Below are 27,273 nucleotides of genomic sequence, written 5' to 3'. Positions count from 1 at the left end.
ATCGCCGTTTTTTTCCGCGGAACGTTTGCTCTTGACGCCTTCCATAATTAACACAGGAGTGAAATATTTTATTGCAAAAAAGGTAACTTTATGTGTAAAACTATGCTCTGTTGAACATTAACCATTTTGAAGAAATATATTTTCACCATCATTATTCAAACAACTTGAAGAATTAAAACGATATTTTTTTTCTTTCATCAAAATCACGTCAAGACCATGTGCGTGAACCAGAGATTTGAAAATTATTTCCGTTGGATAGTGGGCACATGTACACGTACATGCCCATTATGGCACGCGAAACGCATACACCGTGTTTCACCGCAAGAGGAGAGAAAGAGTTCGAAAAGAGTGAGAGTGTCTGACCAAAAAAAAACACCTCTTTCGTTCCAAGTCGGTGGCTGCTATCAACAGTATCATCAGATGCCTGGCCGGAGGAAACCACTCAGTTTTACCTTACCACTTGAGAGGACCGGAGTTTGGCGAAGATTTAGTGTGCTAATCAGTGTGCGACTTAGAGTTTCATGAAAATTTTATCTGAGAAGTCAACCATCAGGATCGAAATGTGATCACCAAAACGGAACAGTTTTGTTTCGAAAAAAAAGTGAGTTGTGTAACCCGAGCGATAACCCGATATTTAAAGTTTGGACCCAAAGAGGATGACGACAACTGTAAAACCACCCAATTCCGGTTTTTGCGCTTGTGTAATATTGGCCTCTTCTATGTTAATAAACGCCGCCTGTGTGACACTATAACGGATGTTTATGAACCTAGAGCGATTCTAAGGTTTGGGGATGTTTGAGAAGTGTGGCGGAGAAATTAGGTGAACATAACTGTCAAAAATGTCTTGGAAGAATAGTGATCAAATGTGAAATGTAGTCCATTTCGTGCGATGGAAAAGAAAATTGGAACTAAAATAGTGAGCCACTGTTTTGAATGAAAACGCGACCGTAACAAATCCGTGTGGTGCTGAAAGACTAATAAACAAATGATACTCATGTGATGAATAACATCCATTGCTGTTATTATTCACATTTATGATAATTGCCATAAATATGAATAATTTCTTGAATGATACAAGAGTTGTTCAATTGAATAATTGTAAGCTTTCTAACTTTGTAAAGTTTCCCCGGTCGACTGATTTTTAGAATCGCTTCAATAAAATTGGTGCAAACTTTCGCGGTTTCTGTCTATTAGAGGTTCTAGTCATCTTCTGAACACACGAACTTATATGAAGCACCAAATAATGTCGGCATTCCTAGTGTCTCTAAAATCTCGAACTGTGAGTGTGTAATCACATTCTCCTAGCTACACGGTAGTTCTTTTTGGATGACACTAACGTTTCCAGAGAAACTTTTTTCCGTTCTAACGTAGGTATTACTTGAGTCATTTTTTTTCTTAGTTGAGAATTTTCGTTACACGGCAGTTACAGCAAGGATAAAGAAAAAAGTTTTAATCGTGTTGAGCTAAATTGTAGCAAGCTATTAAATTATCGTATAATATGATATTCTGTGTATTCAAACTATATTTACGACTACATTTACGACTACATACCGGGACAGTATCGTTTTTTGGATTATTTTCGATTGTCCCGTCTTTTTATCAATTCGTACCGTATTTTGAGGATAAAGAAAACATATTTATTCCTCATTATTATTTCTAATATTTTTCTTGACAAATGAACATATTGAACAGGCAATCAATTGTTTGGCAATCGATACTGATAAACGTGCTGTGAAATTGTATAAAATTGTTCATATCTACAAGGTTTGTGTTAAAAAAAGTTTTGGGGATTTCATCGGTGAACATTATTGCTTGAGCATGGTAACACACGATGCCTTTTGTCTCCAACTTTCTATCGAGAAGATTCTTGATATTTTTGACGGATTGTGCTCATATTTCCCATCAAAAGAAAAATGTTATGTCTACCCTAACTCTCTGTCTCAAACTATGGATGCTTTTAACCTGAGAAATAATCAAACATTTATTCTCGTTGTATCTTCCACTGATGATGCTGTCAATTTGAATGATTCAATTAGAATTCTTCAACATAAAGGGAGAAGCACTTTTGACAAGTGAGGTGCAAATCGTTTTTGAAAGTCTAGTTGATTCTAGGAGAAATACAGGAATCTTAAAACTGTGGAAAATTTTAACGATACTGCATTGAAGAATACTGAAAAATAGAAGACTAATCTAGGAGAAACACAACAGTATTAATAGATTGTATTGGAATCCATTCCTAAAGGGCCAGAAATTAAAAGTTTCATTAGTAAAATCTTCAGTTCAGATAAATCAAAATGTTTTGTGTAATGAATGGATAATGAGAAAAAAGGAAGAACAAAGAATCCGTGCCAGTTGAAAATCGTTGGTGGCAAATAGATTCAGAAATGGAAAAAAAATCGAGAGTGTGAATAATTCGTTATGTTATGTTCGTTATGTTCGAAGTTAAGTTATGTGTGAACTTTCATGACATTCCGTTTATTTGTTCACGAACTACAGTTGTTGAAGTGTCACTTCCAGAGCATTCGTATAGAAAATGAAAAAAGGGGAATATCGTATTATGATCTAACATTGTTTTTTGATGGGAAAACTGAACACACAATGCAGTGGTTGACGAAAAAATGTTCCTCCGTCGCCAGGAACCTCCGGGTCTGTCTCTGATGCGATGTCCTTAAGGGTTTCAGTGTAGTGCTTGTCTCCAAATTTCAGTACCACTCTTCCGTAATGTATGGCCGACCAATCGCCACTTACGCTCCTGGATCTCTGTTGAAATCACATCTGCTGGCAACGACGATTTAGCTCGTCATTTGAGATCCGGTTGTCTCGCCACCAGGGTCGAATTATATACCTCAGGCGTCAGAGGAGCTCACGGCTCGGTTCACGGTCGATAGTGCCCTCCATAATCTCGTCGATAACGATGAGGAATAGTAGTGGTGAAGGTAAACAGCCTTGCCTAACACCAGCCACACCAGGCAAGATCCCGTAGCGCAAGACTCTGCACTCAAAGGCCCTGTACTGATTGACCAGATTGACTAGTTCATCCGGAACTCCCTTGCGTCTCAGGGTGCTCCAGAGATTATCGTGGTTGAGACGGCCGAAAGTTATCTCGTAATCGACCACACCACCACACCAGGTAAAGGGACTCCTGGAATTCATTAATCTGCTCGATAGTGATGCGCAGCCTAGCAATATGGTCGTAACATGCCTTACCAGCTCTAGATCCCGCCTGTAGCCATTGGAGTGTCGCATCTATCTTCTCCTTGACCTGGTTGAGGATTACCTTGTACAGGACTTTAAGAATTTACGCACAACAGCATGATGTCTCGCATTCAGTCAGGTCCCCTTTCTTCGAAACCTTGATAAGGATTCCGTGCATTCAGTTGAATTAAAAAAAAATAAAATAGACATATAAATTTAAAAAAAATAAATTAGAAATGTTTTTTTCAAATATCTCGAGAATGGCTGCATTTAGAAGGAGATTGATAAAGATCTTTTCTATTTTAAATCACATCAGGATTCATAATTTGTGCCTTAAAATGATTGTTAACATAAAAAAAAATCGATGTTCCAAAAGGTTCGTCAAAAACAGTTTTACCGTCTTGGACATATTTTGTAAATTTTCTACATGACTTCTATTTTATATGAACAAATTAAAACAAAATTAAAAATATGTATTTTAGATATTGCAAATTAAAGTGTTTTTTTTAATAAAATAAGATAAATAAACAAAAAATTCCCAAATGCTGTGGAAAACTCATTTTTCTTCAACCCAAACGAAATACAAACTTTCGTTCGAATCAAGAATACTCATGTTTTGTCATTTGTCAATTTCATTTGGAATTACTCTATTCTAACTATTGTAACTGGTGACGTTTGTGTCGTTTTCGTTCAATTTCATGCTCAAGGTAGCACTTTAGAATTTCGCGAAGAATTATACTATGAAACTTCATGTATTCAGAAATTCATCATGTTGATATACAGTAGAATCCATTTATTATGACTTCACTTATATTGACCAATAGTCAATTACGACGTAATTACACAACGTTTTCATATGAAATTATTTGTAAAAATAGTCTGATATAATGATTTCATTACATGAATAAGTACATATTTACAAAAAAACGGTTTTTTTCACAAAACGCTTTGTATGACGTCCGCTTATGATGACCTCTCTTTGATGTCATTATAAACGCATTCCACTGTATTTCGTCATGAAATCGAGGTGATTTTTTTCACATTCATGATTCCTTTAATTTGCATAACAAAAAGGATTAATTGTGATCACTGTTTAATAGCATTAGAGTGCAAACACCTCATTCTTCCCGGACTACCTGCAATTAGTTTGTAAGGAGAACAATGCTCTCCCAAAATTCGTCGTAGGTAAGTGACGGGGAAAAACAACAGATACGACAATCGCGGAGTTTCTCTGTCATTACGAATAACGTAGGTCGACAAGATTGGTATGCTCACTACACTCATCGGAGAAGAGAGATTCAACGACTTCTCGGAAGGAAACCATATAATTTTGGCAATTTGGTACAATGATGGCTAACAATAATATGCGCAGATTTTGCCCTATATACCAGCGCCCTAACATTCCAAATTGCGAATGCTAATTCAAAAATTTCTCCTGCGTATGTGCTTCAACTCGGTCAATTTCTACAAATAACTCCCTCGCAATTATACTTAATCGCATTCAAAAACTTCGCCATATTACAGATCATTATATTGAGCGGGTGGATCGATGAGCTACGGAAACAAAACAAATAATGAAAACAAAACTTCATCTCAATGAAGGTCAATGAAAGTGAAATGTAAACAGCGCTCATTACATTACATTTTCTTGCCTTTTCTTATTTTCATTCATTAACACGTCGAAGAGTAACATGCGGCGCGCTTTTCTATTATTCATGCTTCACATATCTGCACGCGATGCTCAGCCCTGACCACCAGATATTGTTATAGGATTAATTCACATTTACTATTATGTTAAACTTAAATTTGAGGGGATTAACTGCTGAATGAATGGATTACGGAGGGTGAAATGTCAGTCAGCGGGGGTAAGGTGGTCAATTGCTTGTTTGGTAGCATAACTATTGATATTGATGTTGTACTGTTAGTCTCCTTATGTTTGAAGAATTTCATAACTTTTGAAATACCCTGTACTTCAGTAGAATTATCGCATATCATAATATAAATAAAAACAGAAATTGCTCTCTCAGTAGCCATTCCGATGTAGTTTTGTGAGCATCGCATTTCAGAAATTTATAGTGAAATTTAGTTTTTTCGACCTGATATCTTCAACAAATGAGTGGGCTTGGGATCAATGCGTTTAAGACTGAATACATGCTAGCAGGAGGGACTGATTACAACAGAGTTCTTCTTGGTAGTAGTGTTGTGATCGACGGCGACGAGCTCGAGGTGTTGGAGGAATTTGTCTACCTTGGCTCGTTGATAATAATGACAATAATAACAGCCGTGAAATTCGTAAACGCATAGTCAATGGAAGTCTTGCCTACTATGGGTTCCGCAAATTCTTGAGGTCCAACAAACTCCGTACGAAGTGTACCATATACAAATCCCTAATTCGATCGATTGTTCTCTATGGGCACGAAGCATGGACGATGCTTGAAGAGGACTCACAAGCGCTTGGTGTTTTAGAACGCCAACGAGCCCAGCGAGCGAGATGGTTGGACCAGGTGGAGCAGGACTTGGCAAGAATCGGTGTAGCCGGGATTTGGAGAACTGCAGAATCTTTATAAAATCAGTTTGGATGACTGTTCGCATATTATAGAAGAGGTAAACGGATATTTGTATGATTTCTTTGTAGTTACTTTTTTTTGAGGACTAAATAGTCATTGGTGGGTAACGACTTACATGATCTGTTCACTAAAGCTAATAGACGCCTTATGGTAACTACAAAATTCTTCGACAAACGGGAACTGTAGCGGTATGTGGACACAAGAAATAGACATATCCATCAGGGTGACCACTTTATCACCAGTTCGGCAGGATCAGGCTGCAGCTTTTAGAATTTTTGTTTATATATCAGATAATTTTAGTCAGAGATGCCAACCTTTCTGATTTTTCAGGATTTCCCAGACTTTTTAGCACGTTCCCTGATATCCTGACAAACATTCTATTTTGCCTGATTTTTATAAATGATCCTGAATTTTCCTGATTTTTGTACCTTTTCTTCACAGAATAAAAATTACCCTTGATGAGTATACCGATTACCATTCCAAAGTTTTCTTAGTTGGAAATGAGAACTGTCATAATAGCTTTGTATAAACCTTATATGAGGCTAAATTCTCTTGATACGAAGCTGTACTTACCTTTTTTTTATCTCTACACTCAATTGTTTCGTGGCCTTTCGAGACAGTGCTAGAAAATTACATGAAGCCAGTTTATCTGACGGATTTCATGAAATTATAATGAGATTAGGAACAACATTGCTGAGTGTATGTAGTATGTAGATGTAACCCCAGAGTTATTGCTGTAGGAATACGTGCCAGAGGGTAACATTACTCAAGGAAAACATTTTTTTCGCCCGAAGAAAGTCATACTCTGTTCCTGGGGGTTCTGTGAGTTCTGTATGCTACTGCCAAGCAACCTGTTATCCCACAAGTATAGCTCGCAACAGTCTTCGACGAGAAAGCAAACATGTTCTAGGAGGATAGAATATACAAGTTGCAAACGGTTTCCGTGGTTCAACCATTCTTAAGTTAATTTTTTTATATACTTCTCTCGCAGGAGCATGTTACTTCTTCTTTCCATAGAAGTTTCTTTAAATTCATAAAGATGGCTTTAACTTTCCGGACAGCCTAATATGAGCTATCTTGATTATCTCTGAATTTTATTTTCATTCTCCCTGATTTTTGAAAATTATAGATGGCATCCCTGGTTGTAGCACGCTATCAAAATTTATTACACATTGAATATTGACACTGAAATTCCTGCAAGATATTGGTTCAATTTTTTTTACTAGCTGACCCGGCAATCTTCTTACCGCCCTGAATAGATTTTTTGTTATGCATACTTTCAAACATTCACGTTTTCTTATCAAGCAAAACGTTCATGAGTCCAATCGCATTTTCGTTCGAGATTCTTCAATCAGTTGCAAAAACCATGTTTATCCGTTACATGAATATATAGATTTGACATTTTGATATAGAAAATATACCACATATAATAAAATATACTAAATATAGGAGTGTGTTTTTCAACCTGAAAATCCAATTTCACTTTCGAACAATTTCTCAATTCCTCTAGCGCAAACATCAAATGGACTTACGACACTTACGACACTCGCCGCACCCCTAAAACCTTTGCATGCCTAATTTGGTTTCATAAATTTGTGTTTCATTTGTAGGGCAGCTCCCCCAAAGAGAGGGGAAGGAGTATCTAGCCACCATAGAATCATTTATTGCACCCTGAAACCTCCAGATGCCTAATTTGGTTGCATTTGCTTGATTAATTCTCGAGTGATGTGGGAATTTGTGTTTCATTTGTGTGGCAGCTCCCCCTAGGAGAGGAAGGAGGAGTATCTAGCCTTTATAGAATCATTTATTGCACTCTAAAACCTCCATATGCCTAATTTGGTTTCATTTGCTTGATGAATTCTCGAGTAATGCAGAAATTTTTGTTTCATTTGAATGGTAGCCCTCCTTAGAGAGGGGGAGGAGTATCAAACCCACATAGAAACATTTATTGCCCCCTAAAATCTTCACATGCCAAATTTAGTTTCATTCGTATGGTCCGTGTTATTTGAGGGATGTATCAAAACTTCAACACTTCCCCAATTTCTGGCGCGTTATCAAATATGTGGGTGGTTTCGCGTTGTTATAATAAAACACAGCAGCTTTTATGTTGATCCATTCCGGTATTTTTTTTTCCTTATCAATTCTTGTAATCTGTTCTGTTGTGAACAATAAAACTTTGAACTATTCGTGAGGCCATGCTACCACTGGTAGTACCTCATAAAAGACTATTGCAGTGGTTCAAGGCTCCTACAGAAAAAAGATTCCAAATTGTTTGTGGTGTTTCGCCGCACTTAGGCCATGATCTTTTGCGAACAATATACATATTTCTCTTTTACAATTAACCGTGATCATTTGATTCAGAAATGGGTCGATTCCCTTGGGTATTGGTATAGCTTCGATAATACTCAATCTGGCTGCGTGTCGTATTTTTTTATCTTTTGGCAACAACAAAAATAAGGGGGTCTCCGTAGCCGCATTGGTTGCGCGTTCGCTTAGTAAGCGATCGATCGTGAGTTCAAAACTCAGGGCCCTCATTAACCATCTTTGTGTTGTTACAGAATAGCTACGTCCACGCAACAATCATCAGCGATGGAGATCGATCCACGGTCGAAATAAGATCGATTCATCCATACAACTGCTCTGCTCTGCAAGACACATCGGGCTGCTGTTCTATAAATAACTCAACAATGATCAATCAACTGTCTCCGCTGTCCGGTGGTCCAACTGGATAATGGAAGAACAGAAAGAATACTCTTACGCCTAAACGGCTACTGTGTGAATGTACCATATGTATACTGTGTGAATGTACCATGGTATAGAAGGAATACTGGCGAATGGCAACTGTGTAATGTGCTAATTATAGATATGATAACCATGTGACATGTACACGATTAAAATTCGGTTCTGTTACAGCTAAAATGCTAATGAGCCTTAAAAATAAAATAAATGGGATAAAAAAACAACAAAAATGTGTGTGTGTAATGCAAAAATACGGGAGTACTCTTAACCAGACATTTGTAATTGTTTGTGCGATATCTCTCGATCTATCGGTATCCATTCACAACACGTTCAACGATCCGATGTGATTTTGCTCCCGGACTTTGTATTGTACAACATTTACTGTGTGTAGCTGGACTAAAGCTGTGTATTTGAAAGCCATATGCCATATTTTTTTAGCCCAGTGTCAATAGAATGAAATCCGCAGTTGAATTTTTGAACTGATTATTAAACTATTAGTCTATAAATATATGAAATTAAAACTAGAAAATTGGACGTAGCTGCAAAGTACAATTGTTATACTTCAAACCATTGCGGAACCAATCGTAGATAAGCATCGTCCATCATAATACCCAAGCGCGAAACAGAAGAATAAGTGATCGCATCCAAATCATCCAAAGCATCCAAATTGTTCGCTTCGCAACGAATGCTGAGAACATGCATAATGCATACTCAGTACAGTGCTTTCAACAAGCTCCCTTGCACAAAAATTGCACCGCTCGAAGGGAGTGCTTTCAGCCAATAAGCAATCTATAACCTTCCAACGTGATTTCTTAAGGCTGGTGTCACATACAATGGCTTTGTCTTTTGACAGCAAAATCGCCTCTAAGGGTCAATATTGTCTTGTAAATGAAAGATGTTACACACTGCGGAGTGATTTGAAACACGAAATGGGGGCTCGATGAAATTATGCATAGCATCTGTTGTCTGATGGAGAATGTTTGTGGGTTACTACACCTCACGCTCACGCTTGATAAGTCCATGCAAAAATAAAAACTACTTAATTGTTAGGGGTAAACTTATTTTTATTATTCAACTTAGGAGCCTAGTCTGGAGAATAGGGTGGATGTGATACGAGTTGGAACTCTCTTTAATTTTATTTAATTTTGTGGTCACAATTGCTTATGCTAGGTGACCCTGAAAGTATTCGTTAAAGCTGTCAAGAAACTAAAATCGTTGCAGAGTTCTGGTCCGAATTCATGCATGTGTTATAAAAAATTCTCTGTCCAACTTATAGAGCCACTTCTGCGCATATGAAATTTTCTGTCTTTGGTCAAATTCATCGTATATGTTTCCAATCTACAAGGAGGGTCTACATTTCCGTGAATTAAATTTCTCTGTGCATGTTCGAAAATGCTAGAAATTCTCGTCTCCAGCTTTATGTTCAACAGAACAAATGGTAGCATCTCTACAAACCAACATGGTTTCTACCCGGAAGAAATGTAACCCCAAATGTCACTGAGTTACTCCGATCTGTCTTCGTAATATCGGTCAGTGCAAACAAGTGGACACAATTTACATCGATTTGAAAGCTTCTGCGGTTGACAACTCTCTTATTCTCGCAAACCTCTGCAATCTGGAATCTTCACTGGAAACAATACACGAGATTTGTGTTCTTGATGCCAGTATGTATCTTTTCTTCTAGACATCTACTGCCGCCACAGACGATTTTATATTAGTTCCACTACCAATATTATATATCTTTGTCATCGTATAAAATCATCAACCGTTACGTGCGATTCAGTACACATGCGATCACATCACAATCACAACTGAGTGGATTTCCGAGGGGGTTCCTGCTTATATACAGATTTGTGTGATGTTAATAGCCAGTTTTCAATGCTATTTCTAGGCTACAGGAACAAGTTTTCGGGTCAATAATAAACAAACGTATAACTCTTAGACATTTTATTTTTGGAAAGAGGTGATCGTCATAACACTTCCAATGGCTTCATTTCATTTATTTATCAAAACAACAGGCTATACATAGCTGTCTTAATGCCTTCCGATAATGAATATTAAACACTACAATTACAAACAACGACTAAAACTACTTATACTACTATTACTCCAGACTAATAAGGCTTGTTTCGTATCTCGGTAATATGGTCAAAATTGGTTCTAGCACTTCTCAAGAGTACCTCATCAGTACCTCGTTCGATTTGGCATCACTGCCTTCGTATAAGTAGACAGTACGACTCGTTTTTTAGCTCGATGTACGGATGTAGACGAGACTCCTAGCTTGTTCGCGGCATCTTGGAGGGAGAAGTTGGGGGGGGGGGAATAAAACCGTTTATACCAGCTATACTCAACCTGCGGCCCACCGGGCTCTTCTGGTTGGCCCGCCTGGTCAGCTACATTTATGTGCAACAATCAAGAAAACTTAAGAAAACTTATATCTAGGAAACATGAGATGAGAACAGTGGAATTTGACACATTGCACATTTACTAACATTACATTTTTGTCTAGTTAAGTAGTATTAGTAGATTAAATATCTATTGAATATATTTCATCCGATCATTACGACTAATCCTGTTGATGTTGGTGTATAAAAATAAAAATGGGAAATATGAATTACCTTTTTTTGGCATAAGACTACGTTTTTCAGTAATGAGACCAAATCAGAAAACAGGTCATGTTTTTTTGAAACAGTTTCAAAGTTAATACTTATATTAGCTCTGAACGGATTTTGATGGTTTGCGTTTCCATCAAATCGGAAATTCGGTCGGACAATATTTAAATATCACTGCTTATCAGACCTCTATAAAAATCGGTCGCTTGAAATACAAATGCAGCATTCGTTCTACGGACAATGTGGATAGAAAAAATATTGCAATCTTTGCTTCGCCGTATTCTATTTTTTGAGTATAAACAAGCCATTCGCGATTTCAAATTAAGGTATTCACAATTCGTCAGTCATCTAACCAGCGACCGGATGGCAGCTAGACTTTCGAAATAACCTTACTCAATGCTGAGTGTTTAGTTTAGTTTTCCAAATTGGGATTTTTTCTGGCTAGAGGCGAATGATCTGATGAGTTTTGAAGCCTCTATAATGCTAAACATCATCACCATCATTCAAGTCGTCTCGCTCCAGCTATCAGCAGTCTTTTTCATCGCTGATGTCAAACAAACAGTGGTTTTGCTCGATTATTAGGAAGAATGGAAGATAGATATCGCACAGTATGGTGCAATTTTTTTAGGTGAAGTACCACGTCGATTTGCTTGCCGTCTGGTTAAGCGTGCCTCTGTATTTTTGCATCACATTATATTTGAATCTGTACTGGAGCGTAAGTTTAAAATTTCTTAAACGAGAGTGTTACGTTTGGGGTGCAAAATTTCGAGCGTCAATACCTCTTTTTCAGTTGTACAAAGTGGTATGTCAATCACTTCTTTCGAGAGATAAAAGGTGTAGGGTAAATGATCTTGGTTTGTCCAGTCGAAAATATGATCATGGTTTGCCCACTTTTTTGAATGCTCTAATTCAGCGCTCCTGTGTCAAATAAGGCCTTCGAATGTTTCGAAACATATAAATGAAATTGCCTTTTACATGATTTATAGTAGTTTGATAGTATATTTTTACGAAATCACCTGTTTTAAAGGATTATAAAATACACCTTCTATTTGTGTCAATGCGCCCCTCATTCGAGCTAACTTTTAATCGATCACCAGATGATTATTTGGCACGTATTCAGACCTTTTCTGGATTACAACACTTATAAATATTGTAAACATCATGCTTGCTCACCATTTGTATCGGATTTACATAGCTAAACTATTAAATTAACGCATTTTGATGAACTCAATTCTGATCATGAGTTGTCCAATTCAATAATGTTGTTTTGTCTAAATGATTTCTATGGCAATCGCTTGGCGCGCTGCAGTTTGTTTATATTTGTTTATGGTGTGCTTCGCGCATAGCAGAAGTATGGTTTTTCTGTGTTGATTGTGTTGAGGTGAACACTTCTAAAATGCCCAAGAAAAGGCAATATTCTGAAGAAAGCCTAAATTATGAATGAATCAATATGATGGCAGTAAACTCAAGCAATGATAAATGCAACATCTAATTGAATTCGAATGTTTTCATTCAAAAAAGGAGATTTCTAAAACCGGACAAACCATGATAATTTTTTTGGGCAAACCATGATCAGAGGTGGTCAAACCATGATCATAATTCTTCTTTAAGGAAAATCGTTAAAAAACATAAAAATTTGAATAATTTCAACACCTTATGGTAGTATTAGCAACTAGAGACTTGGGGCTTTTCAACAAACCCAAACTCGTATCGATTATGTGTGATTTTCATGAAGAAAAATCGATTTGCATTTACTAGTTGCGTAAAAACACCCCAAATTGGACAAACCAATATCATTTACCCTATGAGTAATGCAGGTTACTTATTGACCCAAAAACATATTTCAAAAGCTCAAAACTTTTTCGAAAAAAAAAAATTGAAATCACAAAAATGTATAAATATGAGTACCTGTTTCAAAGTACATCTTCATCAGTATTTGTCGATGCATATCATTGGCTGTCAGTGAAAGTTCTATAAATATTGAGCTCACCCTGGCCAATCTCAGATTCTATTTTGCAACTGTGTGAGTTTTAGGAGTGTGTTTGTATTTATTGGTGTAATGATGTTCTTTTGAATTATAGAGGCTTTAAGCTTAGTTCATTCAAAAAGACCGATTTGAAAAATCAAACAAAACAACTCGGCCTAGAGAAACACCATTTACCATTTACCAACACAATTGCTGCCATCCGGTCGCTAGCTGGATGACTGATAAATCGTGAATGTCTTATTTGTGGTTTTTTTCAATTGATTATCCATTTTTCGTGATTTCAATTATTGTTCCCGGATTAAAAGAGACGTAAGGTATTTTTCAGCGTTGACAGTTGTATTCTTCGGTGGTAAACTAAAGATGAAAATTTGTTTCGATGCAAATGCTTTCGCCTCCGCCGCCACCACAAAAAATGATTTGGTTCGGATTTTCTGTTGCCGTTCTGCGTCTTTTGAGATTTTTCGTTCTGCGTTGGAGATGTAATTTTGCTAAGAGATACCGAAAAACTACTTATACGTTCAAAAATATCAGTATTTCAGTTTCAATGCTCAAGACAGCGGGCATCAACAGTACATGTCAATGCTTGCTTAGAATTAATTTGATAATAAACTCAAATTGCTTCGCGAAACGTTCGCGCTCCTCACTCTGTGAAATCATTCAATTGCTATCGAATATTTGTATCAGAGAGTTTCATTATTAAATTGTTTGTTTGCAATGTTTGTTCTCACCGGCAATTATTTCGTAGTTCTATGTTAACAATGCGGTCATGTCTCACCCTCCTTTATTATTTTTTTTGCGGTTCGCGACACCATGACTAACACGGGTTTGTGGTCTCTATGAAAAAAAGGTTGAGTACCGCTGGTTTAAACGAACGAACGATTAAAAGTAATGTTTCGGGTTGAGGTTAGCAAAATTTTGAACGCAAAACCATCTATCAAGAAAGTTTCAAGCGTTCGAAGTTATTTATTCTCTCGTACAGGTTCAATTTTGAAATTTTCATTTTATCCCTCATACCTCTCATGTTAAACGTAGACCTCCATTAAAAGGACGTTTCCTCGGGGCTACATTGATTGGTAATAAAACGTAGTCCTCAAGATGGAATTGGATTTGTTTCGGTGATTAAAATAAACGGTTCATAAGAATTTCGTTCCCCAAACCGTTAACTCTGTTTTCCATTTTGGAGTTCAACGGCTCATATTCACATCACTGTAAGCATCCATCATGAAAGTTTACAGTGAACATGCTCTGGAAAAAATCACAGTGCTTTGAGTAGTTCAAAATACATAAAAATAATGAATTTGACGTGAGACTATGAGAACGTGGAAAATCTCAAAAAAAGAGAACGTAAGCAGCAAGCATTTTTGGAAGAACATGATAGGGTAAATGATCTTGGTTTTTCCGATTTGGGGTGTTTTTACTCTACTAGTAAATGCGAATCGATTTTTCTTCATGAAAATCACACATAATCTATACGAGTTTGGGTTTGTTGAAAAACCCCAAGTCTCTAGTTGCTAATAGTACCATAAGGCGTTGAAATTATTCAAGTTATTACGTTTTTGAACGTTTTTTCTCAAAGAGAAATTATGATCATGGTTTGACCACCTCTGATCATGGTTTGTCCGGTTTTAGAAATCACCATTTTTGAACGTGATTCCGAAAAAATATACTATAAAACTACTGTGAATCATGGAAAAAACTATTTTATTTATATGCTTTGAAACATTCGAATACCTGATTTGGCAAAGGTGTGCTGAATTAGAGCATTCAAAAAAGTGGACAAACCAAACGCAACAAAGTCTCGCGGATTAATTGAAGGTGAGTCAAGATACCATCTCCATGCGTTTTAATGCTGTGGGAAACATCCAGAAGATCGGAAAATAGGTTCCAAATGAGCTGAACGTAAGACAGCAAGAAAAACCGAAAAATCACATGTGATATATTTTTTTAGATCTAAAAAAAACACGTTTTTGAGAAAAATAAGTTTTAATTTTTTGAATATTTTTTTAAACGAAACTTTTCTACGAAAAATGTTTGGTATTTTTTATGAGAAGCTGAATAATTTCCTACAGTTCATCCTTTGACCAGAATTTTGTAGGTATCATAGTTTTTGAGTTAGGGGGTCTTCGTAGCCACTTGGTTACGCGTTCGCTTACCAAGCGATCGATCGTGAGTTCAAACTCAGGACCCTCAATTGACCATCTTTGTGTTGTTATAGAATAACTACGTCCACGCAACCATCATCAGCGATGGAAATCGATCCACGGTGGAACAAAGATCGATTTATCCATACAACTGTTCTGTTCTGCAAGAAACATCGGACTGCTGTTCTATAAATAACCCAACAATGATCAATATCAACTGTCTCCGCTGTCCGGTCTGCTGAACAATGGAAGAACAGAAAGAATACCCTTACGCCTAAAAAAGGCTACTACTGTGTAATTTACCATAATGTAATGGAACAGAAAACTTAACGCCTAAATGGCTACTACTAACTACTGTGTAATTTACAATTTATAGAAACATAAACATATGTACATGTACACGATTAAACTCGGCTCTGTTACAGCTAAAATGTTATGAGCCTTATAAATAAATAAATCGGATAAAAAAAAAAAAATTTTGAGTTATATTTTTTTTGGAAAAAATCAAGAAAAATTGTTTGGCCCTTTCCATGAAGTGGTCTAATTTATTTTTGAATATTTCAAGAATACAAGAATGCAAAGTTGCTTAAATGACCTATGTTTTTACACTCACAACGTTTCACTGCTACCTGAGATTGTGCCGCCAACTCTTAAAACGAGTTGGCTTGAAATTCGTCTATACTGACATTCTGAAGGTATACTTCCTATTCATGTGCCTGGTGATTTGATTAACTGTACGACAATTTCCAGTCTTGTTTCCATATAACCGATTTACTAAATTAGTCTGAGAAATGCGATTGAAATGAATTTTTAATTATTTCTTATTACGCCTTATTTATTTTCATTATTTCATTCACTTTCATTCATATACAATATAAATTAGACAGGCGATCGCTCCAGTCGAATGCACCTTTCCTCCTGTTCTTACGAATGTTCAGTTCCTATGTTTTTGTTACGATCTCATTTACAATAAATTCGATATCCAATTATACTCACAATGGTAAAATCTTTAATCAACAACACACAAAGAGTTTCAATTTAATCAACCACAAATGTAGCATCCTACATCTGTTTCCCCCCAAACCAATAATAATTGATCACATTAAACCACTGTTCAATTTCTGCATATCTCAAGACTGCCATTTTTTGCGCATTACCTTGCCATAATCGCGTTCATCTTTCAGCTCCGACCTTTTCCTTCCCTTATCCACCAATATTCATCATAACTTTGTTCGACAGCATCAAAATCCCTTCCACTCGAGCTAACTCCGTCAGTGAGCAATAGACTGTCGCCAGTGAAAGACGAGATACAATTCGACGAACATAGTGAGGCGATAAAATGACATCGGAAAAGGCATCATTGCACCTCGCGGTTACGACAGTTGCACTAATCATTGTGGTACTTTGCGGTGAAATAAAAGCTACCACAGGATCTACGATACAACCGGATGGAGAAACGAGCGGCGAACTAGCAGGTAAAGCTTTGAGTGACTTCTTGGTTTTTATGTACTAAACTGATCGTTGCAGAGCCCAGAACATTCGGCCGGATACGAATATTGAAGAACTTCGTACTCCCAATATTGCTCCTATTGGGGGGCATAAAAATGTTGCTGATGTTCCTTGTAGCCGTTAGTTTGAAAACCCTCTTCGTCGGAATGTCTATTCTGATTATCCATATTAGCTTCGGATTGGCGAAGGTTATCAACTTTTTCAAAATGCATACCCCAGAGCACAAAGGCTGGGCGTTCCCGGAGAAAGCCATCAACATCCACGTTCATACGGATCCGGGTCATCATGTTGCGCTGGAAGGGCCTCCGGACATCCATAGTAGCGTAGCACCCTTGCATCCGTATGCGAGGAACGATATAGTAGCACCAATCCATGGTGCGGCATCCACATCCCATCCATATCCGCAGATGTATATACCAGGACTAAGGAATGGCAACCCACCATATCCGCATTGGAGTCAAATGGCACGAAAACGATAGCAGGAATCAAACAGTTTCTTGAAATTCTCATAAAATGCCAAAAAAAAATCTGGGAGGAATAAGGGTCAACAGCATGAATTAATCATAAGCTAACTTATTTATTTATTTATTTATTTATGTGTTCTTGTACAGAAGAATTCCGAAAGATGAATTCGAAATTATTAGGCTATCTCAATAGATTTCCTTAATAGCTCCAGCTGAAAATAAATTGTTCATTGTTAGGAACATTCTTTAGTATTAAGTTACTCGTAATCAAAACAAAAAGCTGGGAAATTACGTGGCTCGTGCATGAGTCAAAACATCTTGCGCGGACATCCTCGGAAGATAGAGTGAAAATAAAATAAAAGATGACGAATCACAGTGTCTTTTTACATATATTCATTCATTTACATAACCGAGCCCTCATCTGGGCAACTGTTGAAAAAGTCATCCAAACTTAATTAAATGCTCGAGGTTTGTTTGACAGTTCGCTCGTGAGTGTTTGGGTGCATCTAATGGGCCATAAACGTTAGATAATTATACGTTGATCGTCGTGGATAAAAACACACGCTTATATAATTCGGCACTGTGCAACTAGGTAAAAATACTTATGGCCCTACAAAATACTTTCGCTATTTATTACTAGGCACGAGGAGAACCCTAAAGTAGGATAAAACTCCAACGCAAATGGATTTTTTATTAATTATTTTGAATTTGAAAAAACATTCACGTGTTTTTTCTCAAATTTTTCATTGGATAGATATTAATGATCGGAGTTATCACGTGCAGTTGCACCTCGTATCATAAAAAATGCCCTTGATTTCGAAATTATCTTTCTTTCCATTTAATTTCATTCGACTAATGTACCGTTCTGAATCATATTTCGGACGCTTAAGGCATATGATGCAGAAAACAGATATAAACTTTATACACAGGTATTATTTGGTTGATATTTTCAATAAATAAGTTCTATATACATTTAAGCTTTCTACTCTGGAACCTATTTGATTGAAAACATAAAAAAAATCATCGAATAAAATGCTTTTCAAATGAAGCGAATAAAAATCAAACTTCGGACACTAAATCAAATTTCAGACAGACTGAATTCAAATTTCGGACACTTTATTTTGTAATTTTTTGGACGAGAATTACATTACACTTGATTATATTTTATAGTCAACTGCGAAACACTTACCAAGAAATCACTGTAAACTGTTAACAATGATGAGAACTTATGAAACACGGGAGAAATTGAAATATTTATGAACGGGTATGTACGCTCGTAGTAGCGTTGCCCGTGTCCCGTGATCGGGTCCCAATGGTAGAGTCTGTCCAAGGAAGATTTTGTCGAGAGTGAATAAAAGCACGTCCGTTTTCTGAGAACTTTATTCCGAACATGGCAGGAAAAACTGGGTTCCCAGTTGAAAAAACCTGCATCTTTTCATCTATTCTTCTCTATGTACAGTTCATTGTTTAAAATTGTATAAATTCGTAGTGTGAGTTCATTGTTACAATTGTTTTAAATTCTTGTGTAATTCGATTGGCGATTTTAATGTGTTGTGTTTTTGTTGTGATCAACTGTGATATTTTCGTTAAGTTATCCTAGTTGTGCATGGTAATAGGGTTGTGTAAAATGTGTACTGTGAGTGTTACAAATATAAATTATATGTGTGTACTGTCCTATGTACTGTGAATGTAACAATAAGGAATTTTATTTTATTTATTGAGATGGAACATGCCGGCCCCCTTGAAATGATTATTTCAACACGTTGTCATCCTGAAATAATTGTTGAGTTTTCATATTTACGAAAACAACCGCGCGTTCTCACCGTTGCGACTGCCGCCTGGGTTACCAGCCGTTCACCGAAATCGAGAGCAATGGGAGAAACAATAGCGAGGACGATGTGCGGAGTACGCTGAGGAGCGGGAGGCTAGCGCTCTAGTTCTGTACTGTTTGGGGAATTGGGGAATGGATCATCGCAGTGTGGAAGCGGGCACATCTTGCGGATCGTGCGGCGGTAAATTTTGTTATCACCCATCACCATTTTGTTATTGTTGATTGTCTTCCTGTAGTAAAACCATATCTCCGACCGAAAGATTTGGGTTTGGGCCAGGCCATTTCTGGAGTTTCTGAAGTGTAGGAAGATATTCTTTCTGCCAACGGGACCAGAAAGATTGGAGGGTGTGTTGCATTTGTTGCCAACGCGACAGACGATTTGTTGAGAGGTGGCAGAGATCTGGTTCGGGAAGTGCTTGGAGTGGAGCACCAATAAGGAAGTGACCAGGTGTGAGGGCTTCGAGGTCGGAAGGATCATTGGAGAGGGGTGTCAAAGGTCGTGAGTTGAGGCAGGCCTCAATTTGTGTTATTGTTGTGGCCATTTCCTCTTGTGTGAGCAGTGTGTCAATTGTAACTCGACTGAGTATATGTTTCGTCGATTTTACACAGGCTTCCCAGAGTCCGCCAAATGATGGAGAACGAGGAGGAATAAAGTGAAAGGTGATACCGAGCCTTGTTGATTCATCAGCTACCCTTTTCTTATGTTGTTGTGAGTGGAAAAGTTTATTTAACTCGTGGAGTTCCCTATCTGCCCCAACGAAATTGGTGGCATTGTCACAATAGATGTGCAATGGATAACCACGTCTTGCACAGAATCGTCTCAATGCTGCGATGAAAGATTCGGTTGTGAGGTTCATCACCAGTTCCAAGTGGGCTGCCTTTATCACCATACAAACGAACACGCAAATATAGGCTTTAATAGGTTCCTGTTTACGAGGAGGCTTGATATAGATTGACCTAGAAAATCTATACCAGTGTTGATAAAAGGACGAGAAGGCGTAACTCGAACTGCAGGAAGATCGGCCATTGCCTGTTGCGCAAACGTTGGGTTGTTTCGGAAACAGATGATGTATTTATGTATTGTTAGACGTGCTTTGTTGCGGTCATCTATTGGCCAGTATCGTTGTCGAATTGCTGCGAGAAGCTGCGAAGGTCCAGCGTGTAATGTCGCGTTGTGATACTCTTGAAACAGCAGGTCGGTAAAGTAACTATTTTTCGGCAGTAATATTGGATGCTTGCGATCAAATGGAATTGGAGCATTCTTTATCCGGCCACCAACACGAATGAGTTGTTCATCATTTGACAAAATTGGCTTTAGGAAACGAAGAGAAGATTTCCTATCGATTGGCATATTTTTTAGTAGTTTTTTGTAGTCATCGCTAAAATGCTCAACCTGAATTGTTCGTATTAGGAGGTGTGTAGCAGATCGAATTTCAGAAGCAGAAAGGAATCCTGTGATGCGAGGTGAATTATTTTTCGTGAACTTGCAGTTGGCGATGAAACGATGACAATAAGTAATTATTCGCAAGCCGTCATACAAAGAGTTGTATTTTTCGAGTAGTTCTTGTAACCAGGAGTCATTTGAAGATGTACACACTGCTGAAATTGCAGCTGACTTTCGCCGTTCCAGATCGGATTTTGGCAACTTATATTCTTTCCATGTGTGAGCTGTACGCGGCCATTTATGCGGAGGGTCAAGCAGCCATGTTGGTCCATTCCACCATAGGGAATTATTGATTATGGATAGCGGTGTAAGACCGCGTGAAATATGATCTGCGGGATTATCTAAGGTGGGTACATGAAGCCATGTTGCGAATTATGTTAATTGTTGAATTTGCGCAACTCGATTTGCAACGAAAACATTCCAGGACGACGGTTGACCAGCAATCCAATGAAGCGCTATCGTAGAGTCAGACCACATGTAATATTCACAATTGAGGTTTAAACTTTCTACGATCATGTTCTGTAGATTAGCAAGAAGCAATGCTGCACAGCTCTAATCGAGCAAGCGTAGGTCGACGTCTTTCAGTAGGTGCAACTCGAGATTTGGATGCAATTAAACGAGAAGCAACTACTCCAGTAGAAGATACTGATCGGATGTACACGCAGGCACCATAAGCACGTTGAGATGCGTCGGCAAAACCATGTAGTTGGATGGAGCAAGGAAAATCTGTTGCTACGAAGCGCGGGATTGATAGATCCTTCAAATTAACCATTTGTTGAATAAATTCCATCCACCAATTATGAATGTCGGGAGGGAGAGTCTCATCCTACCCAAATTTTCTTTCCCAGAGTGTCTGTATGAGTAATTTGGCACTACATATCACCGGTCCAACCAATCCGAGTGGGTCGAACATACTGCATACGTATGAGAGAATATTGCGTTTTGTCGAAACGAGCTTATCAGGACCTTCTGGAATCCTAAAATGTAATTCATCGGATATGGGTTTCCACAGTAAGCCGAGCGTTTTGATTGGAGCAGTATGATCGAGTTCCAATATTGGAGATTGTTCATGCTGATCTGACGGAAACAGTTCCAGAATTTCAATGCGATTCGATGCCCATTTTCGCAAAGGAAATCCGGCAGCTTCAAGCATCTGAGATGTTTCTCTTACTGCAGCTTCTGCTTCTTCCAGTGAGTCAAAGCCGTACATCAAGTCATCTACGTAAAAGCCCTTTTTAACTACAGGTACCGCTGCAGGAAAATTATCTGCTTCGTCATCCGCTAATTTTTGTAAACAACGGGTCGCCAAATACGGAGCTGATGTTGTACCATAAGTAATTGTGGTCAGTTGGTACGTACGCAATGGTTCAGAAGGTGAATCACGCCAGAGAATTCTCTGTAGCATTTGATCCTTTTCGTGTACCCAAATTTGTCGGTACATCTTCGTTATATCGGCTGTCACGACTATCCTTTTCATTCGAAATCGGAGAATAATGAAAATCATATTGTCTTGCACAGTTGGACCAGTTAGCAGTAGATCATTGAGGCTAAAACCCGAAGTGGTTTTGCATGACCCATCGAAAACCACTCGTAGCTTCGTGGTTGTGCTGTCCGGTTTAAGGACGGCGTGATGTGGTAGATAGAAGTGGTGACCTGGAATATCCTCAACAGGTTCAACCAACTTCATGTGTCCAAGGTCTAAGTATTCCTTCATAAATTGTGTATATTGGTGTCGAAGTTCTTTATTTAATTCGAAGCGTTTTTCTAGCGAATAGAATCGAAGTATTGCAATCGAAAGCGAATTTCCTAGCTGACCAATTAGTTCTTCCTTCTTCGGCAGCGAGACTATATAACGGCCGGATGAATCTCTGCGTGTGTTGGCAATGAAATTGTCTTCACAACGCTTTTCTTCAACCGACCAGGCAACGTTTGAAGAGCAAGATTCCAGTTCCCAAAACTTGTTCACACGTTGGTCTAAGTCCTGGTACATTGATACTTGACAAGAGTAATGATTCTGTACAGGATTGCGACGAAGATGCAACCCAGATACTAGCCACCCGAGAACAGAATTTTGAAGAACAGGTTTGTCATGTGCAATCTTAAAGTGACCGTTTCGAATAAGGTCAAAAAATACTTGAGCTCCGATGACTATATCTATTGGACCCTTTATAGCAAATGATGGGTCAGCGAGACGAACGTTCTCTGGAATAACCCAATCGCTGGTGTCGACAGTACAGGTAGGCAGGTCGTTCGTAACCTTTTCCATCACGATGAATTCAAGAGGAACGCGATAGTTGTTGAATCTAGATGCTACTGTTGCAACCGCTGAGTAATTTGATACTGCAGCGATATCACCACCTACGCCGGCAATTTCCGTATTTTCCGGTGTTTTACGAATATTCAGAAATCGTCGAAATCGTTCAGTCATCAAATTTGGCTGAGAGGCGTTGTCGAGTAGGGCTCGAGCAAGGAATGAATTTCCATTAGAACCAAGAACTTTAACGACAGCGGTCGCAAGGAAGACTTGACTTGGAGGGGAGTGATCAAATCGAGACACAATGTGGCTGTCACTGGCTTTGAAATTCGAGAGAGATTCATTGGACTGAAAATTACATTTGTTGGCGGAAAGTAGAAGTGAATTGCTTTGAGTTATATGTGAAACAGTTGAGTCGTTGGTTTGTTGTCTCCTATTGTAGCTAGTGGATGGCGAATTCTGTGCAGAATTATGCAGTAACGTATGATGCTTAGCTCCACATTCCCGACAAGAACCATATTTACAGCTGGTAGGGGAATGTTTTCCGAATAGACAATTATTACAGAGTCCTGCTTTCGATACAATTGAAATTCGTTGTGATAATGGCATGTGTTTGAAACTTTCGCAATAGTACAGTTGATGTCCTCTGCCACAAGCTAGACACTGTTCTTTCGAAGGATATGAAGTCGTAGTATTAATGTTCTGTGGAACGGATCTGGATTCTAGAATATTTCGGTCAGTCCTTAGCGTCTCGAGTTCACCAATATAATCGCGGAGAAACTGGATCAGTTCGTCATATGTTGGCATTCTCTTTTTGTCTGCTGTTCGCTGCCAGCCCCGGAGAGTTGTTTGGTCTAACCGTAATGTTATCATGTGGACTAGTAATGAGCTCCAACCTTTCGTGTTTTCTCCCAATTTCTGCAATATTCCTAGATTATTTTCATACTCGCCCACCAGGTTGGTTAGGGCCCTAGGACACTCCTTTTTCAATCGGTCCATCTTGAAAAGTGCTTCAATGTGGTTCGGTATCAAAATATTTTTGTTTTGATAACGATCCGTAACTATTTTCAATGCCACAGAATAATTATCCCCAGTAACCGAAATTTTCTCAATTAATCTGTAGGCTTCACCTCTCAGAGTAGATTTGAGATAATGAAACTTCTGTACATTTGACAAGTCACTATTGTTATTTACCAATGACTCGAATGTGTCAAAAAACGAACACCACTTCAAAATGTTTCCACTAAACTCGGGTAATTTAATATCAGGCAACTTAAGTGAACGGTTTGATTGTTGCTGAGAATGAACAACGTTAGCTTTGTTAATGTAGGCATTGAAAAATGCTCTTCTTCGACGTTACTCATATCCTCGTGAAGGTCGACCCCTTCAAATTCCTTGCCATCGGAAAGTACTTCCAGTTCACACGAACATTCCCGAAATCTCTCGTACGTGCTATCAAGTGCCGCTATTCTTGCCTGTGCCTGCGCGGTTTGTGTATTCGGATCGAAAGCATCCTTAAATTCCTTCAATCTTGCAATGAAATCGCACGATTGTCGATAACTCGCTAAACACCTTTTAATTTCTGAATCCTTTGGTGGCATTGTAAAACCTGAACTCAATATGATCGGTGTTCTATTTTATAGAGAATCTAACCGATATTGTAACGCTAGTTGTAACCGCTCAAGCAACACGAAAATTTCACAAAACCACTTCTAAATCGCCCTAACGATAATATGGCGTTATCTATTGAAACAATAGCGACAATGCCACTACAATAGGCCAGTATATGCTCTTTATGTAGTTCAATATTGTTTAAGAAAAAAGCAAATCAGCTTACGTGACCTTGACTTCTCGTAGATTGTCGAATATACCGTGGTGTCGAGTCCTTTGTGTCGAGTTTTGAGTCAAGTCCTTTGAGTCAAGTCCGTTAAGTAAAGTTCTTTGAGTCAAGTCCTTTAAGTCAAGTCTGTTGAGTCAAGTCCTCGTTAGATATCAAGTCGAATTTATCTTTCCACTCGCGGTCGTTTGTTTTAGTCAGGTCCGAATTTCCTAGCCAGTCTCGATGATCAGCAATCCCCTAGAATCGCAATATTTTTTTAGAAAATGTTCTTCGAAATATATCAGTTGGAACGAGACTCAAAATGCACTGCACGATGCGAAGGAAGTATGGCGTCGAATTATCCTTTTCCAGTATATGCAGCTCGTTATCCGATGTTCGAACATCCGGTTCGAAGGACCATGTACGCTCGTAGTAGCGTTGTCCGTGTCCCGTGTTCGGGTCCCAATGGTAGAGTCTGTCCAAGGAAGATTTTGTCGAGAGTGAATAAAAGCACGTCCGTTTTCTGAGAACTTTATTCCGAACATGGCAGGAAAAACTGGGTTCCCCAGTTGAAAAAACCTGCATCTTTTCATCTATTCTTCTCTATGTACAGTTCATTGTTTTAAATTGTATAAATTCGTAGTGTGAGTTCATTGTTACAATTGTTTTTAATTCTTGTGTAATTCGATTGGCGATTTTAATGTGTTGTGTTTTTGTTGTGATCAACTGTGATATTTTCGTTAAGTTATCCTAGTTGTGCATGGTAATAGGGTTGTGTAAAATGTGTACTGTGAGTGTTACAAATATAAATTATATGTGTGTACTGTCCTATGTACTGTGAATGTAACAATAAGGAATTTTATTTTATTTATTGAGATGGAACAGGGTAAATTCTACGTGCAAACGCTAAGTAAACGTCAAACACAAACGATAATGAGTAGTGTTGTCAGATTTTTGCCGATTATGTTAAAATTCGAATGTAGTTCTCATATGATATGATAGTGAAACCAAGGGATTACTCTGAAGAAGCAATTGTGATACTTATTTTATAGTTATGTCATCAGTGCATTAAGCATTTCAAGTTATTAGAACAAAGTGTCCAAAATATGATGTTGTCCGAAATATGATTCAGAACGGTATCTAATGAAAACAAAAAACCCATAAATCTACTTCTCAATTCGTTAGTTGTAACATTAAAATCAAGCAAATGTGCAACATCGTTAGAGCATTCCATGATGGATCGTACCGGTGCATGGAAGGAAAAATCTCGACTTCCGATCGACAATCGAAAAAAAGTCAGATCGTCGGAGAGTGTAGCCAACAACATTTATATAGATTTGTGAGGTAGATTTGGAGCATCAATTTCAGTAATTTCAGAACCCTAGCCATTAAGATTTCTTTAGCTCCTTTCCGCCTTTGATAGTCGTAGCGTTTATTCCTACGGCGATCTTGGCGTTTGATTATGGTGGCTTCTTCGGGTAACGTCAAATTTGTGTATTACATTACATTCCAACTTTGAAAACATACCAAATAGTTGTTTGTTTATTAGGGAACTAGATGACAGAAATTTTCCATGTCAACTGGAATATTATATAACAGGAGAAAAAATATAACAATTAAATTTATATATAACAAAAGTAGATATGTCTGTGCCTAGCGGACAGACGGGAGTTTGACATAGGACTGTGATAGTTTGTAGTAATTACATTTGAATTAAGTTTTTTCATTGTTCAGAAATCTGTAATTTTTACTCTTTTGGCACATCAAATGGAGGTCTTGGAAAAACAGGTTCATATATTCACTTATATTCTTTAAACGGGTAGCATGAGGTAAAATCCGGAGCCACATTCTAACATAGACACAAGGAACTAGAAACTATTTGTGTTTTTTATATCGATGTTCCAAAATTTGCACTAAATACCATTATAGCCTTTACAATCCTTTACTTTTACTTATTCAATTATGCAGAAGAGAACAAGGAGTCATCATTTATCAGTGCATTTTTGAAAAAAAAGTCGAAATAGATTAGATATACACATTGCTTACTCCTTGCTTCGTTCAAATTCGCCAGCTTCTACCGAACAATATTGTTTATTTCTCTTCGCCAGTTATCGTACAATCAAATTTTCGTGCGTACTCCGAGCCAATGTCACCTTAGCCTAATGAATACAAATATGCCCCTTCATTCAACTGACTTCAATCCATATTTCTACCCCCCTAGGAACGAAATGTATACCCACTTTCGCAATCTTGTTTTCACGTCCACATAAAGAGGAACGAAAACTTGATTTCTGATGCAAAAAAAGGGTTACCCCATCAATGGACGGTTTATTGTCTACCCATCGTGAACTCAAACCAACGAATTTAGACATTTATCAAGTATGCTATGAAGGTCCTCGCGTTAGTATTAGTAAAAAGCGTGCAAAATATCGCACACACACTGAACGCTATTTTATACGTGTGAGTAATTTTCGTATACAATACAAAAAAATGGGTGGGTTATATCTATGATAAAACCGCAAGGTTTATGTGAGGCTACCTTAGCGTAGCAATCATTCGTTTGTATTGATTAAATTTTTGATTGAATGAAACAATTCCCGAATTCAATTGAATTCAATATATTTGCTTTGTGAGAAAAAATATTGTATAATTCCATATAAGGTCAATTCGTGCATTGTGATAGATTATGTTCTTTGTTACAAGTAAATTTA

General features: G+C 37.8%; 2 protein-coding genes across 2 annotated transcripts; one reads left to right on the top strand and one right to left on the bottom strand.

Annotated features, from left to right (window-relative positions):
* The first annotated feature begins 428 nt into the window (after nt 1–428).
* On the top strand, nt 429–17,980 carry LOC129768381 (uncharacterized). Its single transcript, XM_055769994.1, has 3 exons — nt 429–601; nt 16,481–16,716; nt 16,769–17,980. Exons 2-3 carry the CDS (start codon nt 16,581–16,583, stop codon nt 17,227–17,229), a joined length of 597 nt encoding a protein of 198 aa, XP_055625969.1. The 5' UTR covers nt 429–601; nt 16,481–16,580; the 3' UTR covers nt 17,230–17,980.
* Nucleotides 17,981–21,315: 3,335 nt separating this feature from the next.
* Nucleotides 21,316–23,742, bottom strand: LOC129766692 (uncharacterized). Its single transcript, XM_055767281.1, has one exon. It carries the CDS (start codon nt 23,740–23,742, stop codon nt 21,316–21,318), a length of 2,427 nt encoding a protein of 808 aa, XP_055623256.1.
* Between the last annotated feature and the right edge of the window lie 3,531 nt (nt 23,743–27,273).

The sequence above is a fragment of the Toxorhynchites rutilus genome, chromosome 2 (assembly GCF_029784135.1).
Source record: "Toxorhynchites rutilus septentrionalis strain SRP chromosome 2, ASM2978413v1, whole genome shotgun sequence".
NCBI classification, from domain to species: domain Eukaryota; kingdom Metazoa; phylum Arthropoda; class Insecta; order Diptera; family Culicidae; genus Toxorhynchites; species Toxorhynchites rutilus.
The sequence above is the reverse complement of the archived record's forward strand: the minus strand, read 5'-3'. Positions and strand labels throughout refer to the sequence as shown.